General features: G+C 41.2%; 1 protein-coding gene across 10 annotated transcripts in view; it reads right to left on the bottom strand.

Moving 5' to 3' along the window:
* Positions 1-11929, bottom strand: part of TJP2 (tight junction protein 2) — an 88281-nt gene that overhangs the window by 8181 nt on the left and 68171 nt on the right. For all 10 annotated transcript variants that reach the window (XM_034773400.1, XM_034773399.1, XM_034773396.1 and 7 more), the window contains 8 exons: positions 11724-11860; positions 10596-10662; positions 8636-8786; positions 7064-7172; positions 5434-5644; positions 3936-4123; positions 2644-2739; positions 2449-2528 (listed from right to left, as the gene is read on the bottom strand). In XM_034773400.1, the coding sequence (XP_034629291.1) occupies positions 2449-2528; positions 2644-2739; positions 3936-4123; positions 5434-5644; positions 7064-7172; positions 8636-8786; positions 10596-10662; positions 11724-11860 (1039 nt within the window). The remainder of the gene's footprint in view (positions 1-2448; positions 2529-2643; positions 2740-3935; positions 4124-5433; positions 5645-7063; positions 7173-8635; positions 8787-10595; positions 10663-11723; positions 11861-11929) is intronic.

Below are 11929 nucleotides of genomic sequence, written 5' to 3'. Positions count from 1 at the left end.
CTCTGTTTCCCATTTCTTTATTCCCTTCACACTTGTTTTCATTATCTTCCTTTTATTTGCATAGAGATTGTGATGTTGTGCAGTTTATATGGTTTTATAAAAATATAATGTAACTGGAATATGCTTCATGCAAAAGGTCTCTTGTAAGGTATCCTTACAAAGCTTATAATCTACGGAGTGTGATCATCCTATTTGTATAAATGTACCACTCTTGTATCTAAAACTAGAAATATGAAATATAACTCTGAGGGCCTATTGTAATTATGCAACGTGTGGGCCATTAATGATGGTTTGGAATCTTAATGGTTCCCATCAACCAGGACAATTGACTGGCGCTCTGTTTGCAAGCAAGCCTTCCTGTGAGTCAGGCTGGGAGGAATGAAGGCTTGGGGTCTTACAGTGACATGTGATCATGTCACATGAACTGGAATCCATCTTTAACCTGGTGCTTTTCTAGTGAGGGGGGGTGGAAACCCAGAGAGAGACAAAGGATTCCCGCCTTATGCAAAAGATATATAAAGGGGTGGAACAGAACAAAGAGGGAGAGGAGCCATCATGAAGAATCCCCTAGCTACCACCTGAGCTAGAACAAGAGCTGTACCAGGGAAAGAATTGTGCCCAGGCCTGGAAGGTGTCCAGTCTGAGGAAAAAACTTACTGAAGCATCTCTGAGGGTGAGATTATCTGTATTCAGTTTGATTAGACATAGATTTGCGCATTTTATTTTATTTTGCTCGGTGACTTTGTTCTGTCTGTTACTACTTGGGACCACTTAAACCCTACTTTCTGTATTTAATAAAATCACTTTTTACTTATTAATTAACTCAGAGTATGTATTAATACCTGGGGGAGCAAACAACTGTGCATATCTCTCTACCAGTGTTATAGAGGGCAAACGATTTATGAGTTTACCCTGTATAAGCTTTATACAGAGTAAAACTGATTGATTTGGGTTTAGACCCCACTGGGAGTTGGGCATCGGAGTGTTAAAGACAGGAACACTTCTGTTAGCTGCTTTCAGGTAAACCTGCAGCTTTGGGGCAAGTAATTCAGACCCTGGGTCTGTGTTGGAGCAGATGGGAGTGTCTGGCTCAGCAAGACGGTGCTGGAGTCCTGAGCTGGCAGGGAAAGCAGAGATAGAAGTAGTCTTGGCACATCGGGTGGCCGCTCCCAAGGGGGTTTCTGTGATCCAACCTGTCACAGAGATTTTCTTTTCTTTCCCCACCCTCCCCATCTCTTTAGTGTGCCCCTGCCCACTCATCATCTTCCCTCACCAGAATTATTTTCTCAGTCTTTGGGCTGCTATTCATGTTGAGTGAATAGCCAGGACACAGCTCACATTTTCTGCTGATTACAGCCTCATACCTATACTGCCAAAACTTAAAGCAAATATCCTCCGTAGGGCACATCCCATGGAAACTACACTCTGGGAAAGGCTTCTGGGGTGAAATCCTGACCCCACTTAAGTCAATGGGAGTTTTGCCATAGACTTCAATGGGGTCACGTTTTCACCTCAGCACATATTTCTTTTGCATACAGGGGTTCTCTCTCCCTCAGGCGTCCTGGTTGCCATCCCTGGACTCTTGAGCTCCAGTGGTAATCTTTAAAAAGTCAGCATTTGCTGACATTTCACACAGTTACCATAGCTATTTCCTATTTTAAATACATAGGTAGTAACTGTTGTCAAATATTGACTTTGTAATGGCCATGACTGCAGTTGGAGCTTAGGATGAAGGAAAAGATGGCCCTGGCAGTTATAGTGTATATCTCCACCACAAACGAAGATATAAGTGTATTGCAAACCCACCGTTAGCTTTAATCCAGTTGGCATGGCTAACAACAGTTGCGAAGACGTGGCGGCAAAGACTTTATCCGGGACTATCAACTCATGTACATAACCAGAGTCCTCAGCAGGTTTGTACTAGGGCCGTTACATCTTCACTACTCTTGTTACCCATTCTAATTAGGTTAAAGCTAGCGTGAAAATGCCTACCTGTTCTACAATTACACTTCACTTGCGGTGTAGACGTACCTATAGATACAGTAGAGCCAGGAGGACATTTTGGAACATTCCAGCTCTGTTCAAGCACTGGATCCTGGTGTGGTTTAAACTTAGGCAAGTCCACAAATAGCTTTTTTAAAAATCTGAACATTTTAATTGGATTAATATGGGGCCAAATTCATGGCTAACATAAGTGGGCTCATTTCTAATGTTGTCTCTGAAGTACACATTCACAGGAAATTAATGAAATAAGAAAAAACAAAAATCAAGTAAGACTGGTGATCCAGTTTCCCCACAGTTCCAGCTTCATTTCAAATGCACATTAACACATTTATTTTCTTGCATATTAATATGTTAGAATTCTTTCTCCAAGTTTTTAGGAATAAAATAAAACAAACAAACAATCTGCTTTTGATAGCAAACATTTTTCAAACAGAAATACTTTACCTGCTCAATAATTTGCCTCACAGTGTTCAAACGCACCACACCAGTTGATTTCTCTGAACCTGCATCTTTGGGTTCTGTCTCTGCAATGATAACAGATTTTTTTTTCAGTTGTGAAATGAGTGTTCAAATTACCCTTCCCCCAAAATTCAATGCTGAAAAGCCAAACTGCTGAAGAAAAAGTAATGAATGACTTACTGGCAGTTTGATACAGATCAGGCAAGTCATTTGACAGCTTTTCCATCGCTAGATCTGCAATGGGGCCAAATATCACCACAGGTCTCTTAAAACCAGCTGAAGAAAAAAATATTTAGAAAGAAGGTCTTTACATATAAAATCACCATGGCAATACGTATTGAAACAAACATGCAGAAAAGGCTCAATTTAATCTTTAAAACTAATATCCTGCACACACACACAAACACACACACCCCTACCTTTTGGTTCCCAGTGATTCATGCAGGACCCTTCCTAATGCGAAGGGACTTCATGTATGACTTACCAATGGGGAAAAGTGAGTCATTCAAACCCCCCCACACACACACACACACCCTCCACACACACACACACAATTATAAAAAGTTGGAAGGGAGAAGAATGAAAAAAAGAAAAGCTTAGATAGTCCTTCACATTATTCAGAATCAAGAACAGCTGAGATGATTCTGCCATTTGAGCACGTATAGTACAATTTCACTAGTCTGCCCTGCAGACTGCCCTCGAAGCCACACTAAATGCCGTGAGACTACTCTTATGATTAAAGTTACAAACATGCTTAAGCATTTGCAGGATCAGAGCACTTTACAGTGGCAAAGAGATGAGAGAGTGTTGTTATTCTGAGGCCAACGCAGTAACATAATGGTCCTCGTAAGCCAGTGGGAGAAGGCCATATTGTGCTCGGTGACCCCTGAGTGTTTTTACTACTTTTTGTTCCTGTTAGCACAGTAGAACCACAGCACAGGAGAATGGAAACTATCCTGACTCATGCAACATCAGGAGAATTATTACGGGGACAAAAATTCTTCCCTCTGTTACATCCAGGCAACTCTATTAATAAAGGCAATGTAACTGAGGACTGAATTTGCCCTAAAGAATCATTATTACAGGTGTCTATGAATGAGCCAGAAAGAACACAACTAAACTTTCATATCCCAGGTTATGTTTGCAAGGCTGGCCAAAACATACCAAAACCAAAACACATCTGTTTACTTGTGAAGTGAGCAAATTTGATGTAGAAGTAAAGAAGAGACAAACATGGACTTCCAAGAAGCAGTGTTTGCAGTGACACTTTTTAGAGCAGAAAACAGCTGCACTCAGAAGTTAGAATCTTGACCAGGAGAATAGCATGTTACCACTTTCTGTTATACTTTACATTTAGCCTAGAGCCCAAGATGGTTGGTGACACTTATTAAGTCGCCACATAAATGACAGTAAAACTTGGGCAATAACAGCAAGCTGTGAATAGGTGCTCAGTTCTGTAAAGTTTCACTCACCCTCTCGCAGCAGAACTCGCTCGTAGGCTGGGAACTTTGTGCTAACAGATGCAATCGCTGTCAGATCTTCACGACTCTTTCTCAGATTCTTTTTCATTCCAGATCGTTGGCCACGCATTCTCCAGAAATCTGCCCTGTCACTCGAGCCATCTCTTTGGGCATTCTGAACACTGGCCATCTGGTCAGCTCTGAAAGGAACAGCATGGAATCCATTTGAAAAATGCAATCAAAGGGAAAACATGCCACACTAAAGGAAGAACCTCAGCAGAATCCAGGATATGAATTTGTAAATACAGTGGACAACTCGGCAGGTAGGCAATCTGTGGAGGGGTATCCAGGGACTCTTGCCATGAAGCAGGCAAAATTAATATCAGAGAGATGCTTTGACTTGCCTCAGCAGCAAGGTTTATTGTGCATGAATCAATCCTCTGGCTGCTAAGGCAAATGACAAATGTAATGCATGCCAAATAGCTGCTCAAGGAAAAGGTGGTGTATGTGGAGATGGAAAGAGAGGAAGCAACCCATCATGAAATGATGGGCAAATTGCCTAACGACCACCTCCTGTTGTCCATCATCTCTTCCTCAGATATCTTAAATTGAATCCAAAAGGTAAAGCCCCCTTGGTCAGATCAGTATAACAAGGAATAGACTAAGGTGCACCACATAGGAAAGAAAAACCAAGCAGGACCGCATGGAAGTACACTGTAAAGTCACTTTAAAAGTAACTTTAGGAACTTTTGTGTAGGAGAATTGAAGATTTTTTCTTAAAATAAAACTGCAACTATATTGAAAGTTATATCACTTAGATACGACTTTGCTGCACTCTGAAATTCTTCATTAAAAGCACATCAGATAACCAATTACTTTTTAAAATATGTCTGCATTAACTGGGTTTGTAAAAGCAAATTTAGCAAAAAAAATTCTCACAACAGTACAGTCACCCTTAGTACTTCATAGAATACAATTAAAATTGTCAAGTCACGAAAACACACTTTCCCTAAGAACATGCAGCATACAGAAAGTATTAGAGGCTTTTTCCACAACACTTATCGCTGTAATACTGGAGTGCCTCACATATGTTATTTATCTTACCCTCTTCTCTCTCATTTGAGGTAGGAAAGTATTATTCCCATTTTTCAGATGGAGAACTAAGGCATGGAAAAAGTACACACCTAGTGCAAGATCTCATAGGAAGTCTACAGCAGAGCAGGGATTAGAACCCAGATCTCACAAGTCTGAGTGCAGTATCTTCGCTACAAGGCCATCTTTGCTCAGCTGTTACCGACTAATTCCATAGTTTTAAAAGTTGATTTTACACACACTATTGTTAAGAATGTGATCGCTTGAACATGGACACCATCCATCCCTCTTTTCCCCTTCTTCCTCTCCCAAATGGTTTATACAAATGGTGAATAGGGTGAGAATAAAAAGTAGGTGTGTGTGTGGGGGGGAATCTCTTATTTTAAACATTGGGTGGGCAGGTGGGAAATCAATGTACCTGCTTTTATTTGGAATGATGCCCTTTTCCAGTTCATTTCCAATTCTCACAGCCAGCCAGTTACCCAGTTTGCCATCGTACAGTGTATCAACTACTCGGAAGATCTCCCCTCTGGTGAATGCTAAACTCTGTGGAGATTCCTTCTCACATTCAAAGTGACTCCTTATGAAAAATGAATCCCCTCTGCCACAGGCCATTATGTCTCTATACACTGAAAGACAAGACATGACATCATTTAGTTTAACTTTGCTAAATAGATGTCCTATACCTTGCTGTGACAGTCTTCTATGGGTGGTGTTTTACTCACCTGCACTTCAAGCCTACAACCTTAAATACTAAAACAACAAGGAGTCTGGTGGCACCTTAAAGACTAACAGATTTATTTGGGCATAAGCTTTCGTGGGTAAAAACCTCACTTCTTCAGATGCAACAGTAACTTAAATACTGTAAATTAGTGAAGGAGAGATTAAGCTGTTATTCTAGTCCAAAAACTTTGAAATTTCTCCTCTTCATCCTCAGGGTGGGAAAGAAAAGGTGAACTGGCATGTTCCCATGCCTGCCCACCCTTTTATTCCCTAAAATCTCCCCCACCTCCCGCCCTTCATTCCATCTGATTCGCTCTGGAAGTTGTCAACATCATTGCTTTAGTCAGCCAATGGAAGTAGGGTGACCAGATGAGGGGAAGAAAATATTGGGACACATGGGGGGTGGCGGGGCTGAGTCCTGCCGGCTAGCAAAAAAACCCAACAAAAAAACAAACAAACAAACAAACAAAAACAAACAGTGTTGCCGGCAGATATTGGGACAAATTGCATCCCGACCGATTTTTGGGACAGACACTGAAATATCGGGATGGTCCTGATTTTATCGGGATGTCTGGTCACCCTAAATGGAAGTGAGAGGTGCGTTGTACTGCAGAGCAACACAAAACTGTTTTCCCTGCCTCAGGGTTTGCATCCATAGCATTCCCAACCACTTCCAGCACAGGGAACTGGATATTTGAACTGATTCTTCATGCAGTCCTGTCAGCTTTCCCAGCTCTCTCCCTATATTTCCAATTTTAAAATAATTTGTATATTACTAAGTGTTCTAGCACATACACACGCGCACGCGCACACACACACACAGTAATATCTAAAACCAAGCAAACATTTGTATCTGCTTATTGCCTCATGGATAAAAGCGCTGCATTGCTGACAACAATCCCGCTACAGATCCCATGGCTGAAGGGGAAGGCAGCAAGGAGCAGCATCTTTGCCACCCAAGCTACTGGGCATGGGGGACAAGAACTAAATGGCGGAGGTTCAGAGCTAGCAAGAGGTGCGTATTACAGGCTGGGTGGATGAGTAGAGCAGGGCTCTTCTTTGACCAGCTAAACAGTGAAGCGGCCAGCCCACCTCTCCTCCTCCACATGTCCAGGATGGGAGTCAGCTGGACACAAAAGCAATAATTTTCTACAATACTTAAAATGAGGGCAATTAAAAAGTGTTTTGAAAAGTGAGAAATGAGAAAGAGCATCTGTGATGTCCCCAGCAAAACACAGCTGAGTTGAAAGGCCTACTGTTCTTTTCAATGCCTGTCATACTGAATCATAACAAACATTGTCACACCTTTGGTGCCAGGTGCCTACCTTCATATTTGCTCTGAGCCAAAATGGTCACAGTTTCACCTTTGGGAATTTCTAACAGGTAGAGAACAGCATCCTCCCGCACAATGCCTCTAAAATCCTGCGTGTTTACCTGATGCAAAAGAAATGTTTTAGGAAAAAGTTAGTCTAATAAAGCCCTAAAAGAGGAAAGGAAAAGGCTGTTTTATTATGGTTTAAAAAAAAAAAAAAAAAAAAAGTATCATCAATACAGAGGTTCATTGGCTTATGCCAATGGACATTATCGGTATGCAGAAAATGGATTACCCGTAACTACGAGTGACGTCCTGAAAGTGCCCTGCTGTTAAGGGAACTCTGTGAAGGGCTACAAAATGCCTGAACATGGGCACAGATGGCCAGGGTACATAAGAAAAGGTTCATTTCCAGGTAAAGATATATCTGTTTCCACATATTATGCTGTTCTGTAGTTAAAACCCCACGTATTCCAAGTATAGTGTTGTGCTAAGTAATCAAGGAACTTCAAGTAATCTGATGCACTGGTGTGCTCCAGATGGTTATAATTCATCACAGGATTGTACCCTAGTTTCAATATCATCCAGACGCATTCTGGTCACCTAGAGTTGTGAGCACATCCCTGTGGTTGCCTCTCAATTGGACTCACCCTACCCCCTTTTCCATGTGTGTCTCAGCTGTTTATTTGGACATAGAAGTGATGTCCACTCCCTTGGACAAACTATGAGGCGCTAGGGGAAGAGCTGTACTAGAGTGCAGTGATTCCCAGTGCAAGGTCTTTGGGCCAGTCAGGGTCTATTTGCAGGAGGAAAGTTGAGAGAGAAAAATGAGACAGTGAAGGAGAATCAACGCGCTTCAGAAAAGGAGTTACTATTTCAAAACCTGTTCAGGCCAGCAACCAATTAGAGAAATGAAAACCTGAGAAGCAGGGGACTAGGGGACTGAGACAGACCCCATTGAAATCAAGTTAGAATCTTTATTGACTTCAGAGTGCTTTCGGATCAGGCCCAATTGATTTAGACAGGAGAGAAAACTCAGGAGGAGGACATGAAAGACAGAAAAAGGAGAGCCACAGTCTCAGAAGAGATTTTTGGGGTAGAAAAACAACGAGGAGGGAAACCTAAGGAGTTTTGATAAAACAACATCTATCACCTTTTATTCACTAAAATGTGAGCAAAGGGAGGGAGAAAATAATCAGGTCCTAGAGGGACAACAGCTAAACGATGCGTGGGGGACAGGGGAAGATACTCTGGTCTCATGCTCTGTGGTCTGTTTTCTCAGCTGGAGACTGGAAGAGTCACTAGTGAGCGTATCCACTTCCATCTTTGGGCATTTGTGTTGTGTAACATTTCTACCAACTGCTTCTCCTATTGAGTCTTAATCAATTTCAACAGCAGAAGTCAAAATTTAAGAATTCAGATAAAAAAAAATCATGCTCTAGGAACAGTAACCTTGTCCCTAGGAATAAAGTAATATGGATTTATGGTTTTTTTCATATTGATAAAAGTAAAAAAAGCAAATCCTTTCACATGGTATCAAGGAACAGGCAGTTTTAGTTGCAGGGCTGAACATTTACACTGGTACCTTAAGAATCTGATCTCCTTCCTGTAGCCCCTCCTGGTCAGCTGAGGTGCCTTCTTGAATTCCAGCGACAAATATCCCTACATCATTCCCACCTGCCAGCCGCAGACCCACACTGTCTCCTTTCTTGAATTTTACCATCTTTGTATTAGGACTAGAGTATTCAAATGCAGAAAGAAAAAGCCAGGCCAAATATTATACATATGACACCCATCATTTGTAGGAAGTAAACTTAGGCATGCTTGCTGTCAATCCCCCTATGGTATTTATATGGCTCCATCACTGTATTATGTGAGCATCTATCAGTCTTTCATGTATGCCTCCTCACAATACCCCTATGAGGTAGGGTAATGCTATTATCCCTGTTGCACAGATGGGGAACTGAGGTACAGAGAGGCTAAGTGACTTGCCCAAGGCCACAGAGAAAGTCTGTGACATAACTGGGAATTGAACCCAGGTCTCCCCAGTCCTTAGCTAGAACCCTAACCACTGGGCCATCTGCCTCACATAGAGAGCTGTTTTTAAAATATACTAGTTTAAATGAATTATGAGCAATTACACTCAGATTTTTTTCTCCTCTCTACATTATGCAGAATGCAGTGTAATAGTCTACCAGGTCATTAATAGGAGAGTCAGATAACATGGAAGTCTTCAGACTTCTTTTATTGGCAGAGTGTCAAGAATGCCCAATTGGTAAGTTGAATCAATCCTCTCTTGTTCCAAGGAGACAGCAAGTACTGGAGTAAGTTCAGCTTTTTCTCTGCCAGAAATGCTGTATGCCTGGATGACCTTCACATACTTGGAGGACACTGCCTTTCTGTTATCGTTCACTCAACATACCAGTTAGAGCCTGTACCATAAATTCTCTTCAACTGAACCATAACTAAACACTGATATATCAATTTGTACCCATTATCCATATCTGCAATACACAGGACTTGACCCCGAGACAGCCTTTCAGAAGTTGATCAGTTCTCAGATCTTTAAACCCAACTCTCTACTGGAACTATGGAATAAACAGATCTTCAGTTCCCCTTCTTTAGGGATCACCCCTTCAATCCAAATCTCCAACTGATTTATTACTTTCTCCCCAACACCAGCCCATTTCCCCATTTAATAATTTATGTTAAAAAAGTATCCAGGTTGTATTCCTATAAAGCACCTTAGTGATTTCAAATATTAGACTCTAGACAGTCAAAGTTCTAGAGGTCAACATTATCACATTTCACTTGAGGGTAGATTAAAAAAAATTAGGTCCTAGGTCCACAGACATTTTGTTACTGCTTTTCAGTGTGCAGATTCCACAGCTGCATACAGTACACAAACTAGGGATTGAGAAGATACACATTTAGCTGCAAAAATCTCCAGCTTGTATATACACAACTGTGGAATGGGTGTGTACAAAAGCAGGCACACGCACACACACACACACACATACAAAACCCCCATACCCAGACCTTAGGCCTTACTTTATGATAATCCAGCCTCTAAAGTTTTATCCTTTTCAAAGTTATCAATGCCCTTTTTATAGATTACATTTCTCTCTGCATATTAGATTTTTGGATATTAGAGACCATAGATTAAAACAGAGGAGGAGGTCCAAGGACCATGCATAAAGATACATACCTACATTTGCAAGTGCAATTGTGTTTGTGTGTGCAAATTGCAAAGGTAGGTATTTAACTAGCAATCTGCATTTACAATCAGTCTATGAAATTAGGGACTGAATATACAAATATAGGGGCATGCATTCTTGTGCATATACATTAGGCCTCCTTTTTTAAAACTAAGTTCATCCTAAATGTTGTCAGTCAGCTATTTAATACAGAACCCAAGTTATCTTTTCTTGACGTAGGACTGTTTAGGGGAAAACCACTACAAATGCATGAAGAAAGCAGCCAAAGAAAACAAAAAAAGCAATATGGATAGATGGTGAGAAAAACCAGTGTTGAAAGAAGCATACCCGTATATTGCTTCATCTTCAGGACTAGGCCGAAGAAAGGTTCTTGGGGCTACTTTTGGTTGAAATACTGTGTGTAAAAACCATAAAGTTATCTAACTGGACAAACAAGACATAAAAGAATGAAAGGTTTTTAGTTACAGGCAGCAGTTACAACAATATCATGTATGCCAGTAAAGAGTGCAGATCTGCAGCTTAAAGCACAAGGCACTCTGACTGCAGTGTCAAAAAGTAACTAAAGAACAAATGTCAAGGCAGTAAATTAACTTATGATTTCAGGCTCATCTCCCAATTATGTAATCCTTTTCAAATGTTTTTTTCCCCCCCTACAATTTTCTTTTTGTCAGGAATCTGTTATTCAATCTCTTGCTCCAATTGTCCTCTTAAGATCTCCCCAAAGGCCAGTCAGCCTATGCCAGCCAAATGTTTTTCAAATGTTTTTTCCCCCCCCTACAATTTTCTTTTTGTCAGGAATCTGTTATTCAATCTCTTGCTCCAATTGTCCTCTTAAGATCTCCCCAAAGGCCAGTCAGCCTATGCCAGCCAAAAAGGCTGGATGTGAATTCCCTTTGAGCCAATTTATGGCAACTGTCAATCAACTGGGGAAGATGTGGATAAGAGATGCCTTCAGACCCTACCTTCCTGGGAGATAACAGAGCCAGGATTTTGTCAGTACAATTGTATAGATTCACTTCTGAGGATAAGAGCACTTAACCTACATTTAACCTTTGTGCTTTATCTTTAAGCTCTCTCCTGTCCTCTCTTTTCAATGGAATAAAGACTTGGTTATTTAGTTCTTTATTATAGATAAGAAGAATTGCAGGCTGCTCTGCACAGGAACTGCCATACCAGATCAGACCTGTAATCCATCTTGTCTAGCATCCCATCTCTGACAGTGGCTAGTACCAGGTGAGGAAGGTGCAAGAAATCCTGTAGTAGACAATTAAGGAATAATCTGGGGAGCCATAGGAAAAGTTTCTTCCTAAGTCCCTCCAATTCACGTTTGGCTTAATTCCTGAAGCATGAGGGTTTATACCCCTTGGAATTCCCTCCCCCGCCCCTCCTCCCGCCAGCGAATGGGTTTTGTTTGGAGGAAAAAAACATCTCAAATGGAACATTTGTAGCTCTGACCTGGCGGGTCATCTTTGTACTTTGGTTCTTTGTTTGTCTCAGTGACTATGACAGCAGCAGCTATATCACTGGTTGATTTAAAAGGTGTGGGCATCGCTCCCATCCTGGACAACCTGTTGGGTGGATCCTCTTTTGTACTTAACAAAAAGAACAACAAATTGAGAACATTAAAACAAAATTTGGTACACATTAAAAATGTCTTCTTT

Source organism: Trachemys scripta, chromosome 6, assembly GCF_013100865.1.
Source record: "Trachemys scripta elegans isolate TJP31775 chromosome 6, CAS_Tse_1.0, whole genome shotgun sequence".
Taxonomy (NCBI): Eukaryota; Metazoa; Chordata; order Testudines; family Emydidae; genus Trachemys; species Trachemys scripta.
The sequence above is the reverse complement of the archived record's forward strand: the minus strand, read 5'-3'. Positions and strand labels throughout refer to the sequence as shown.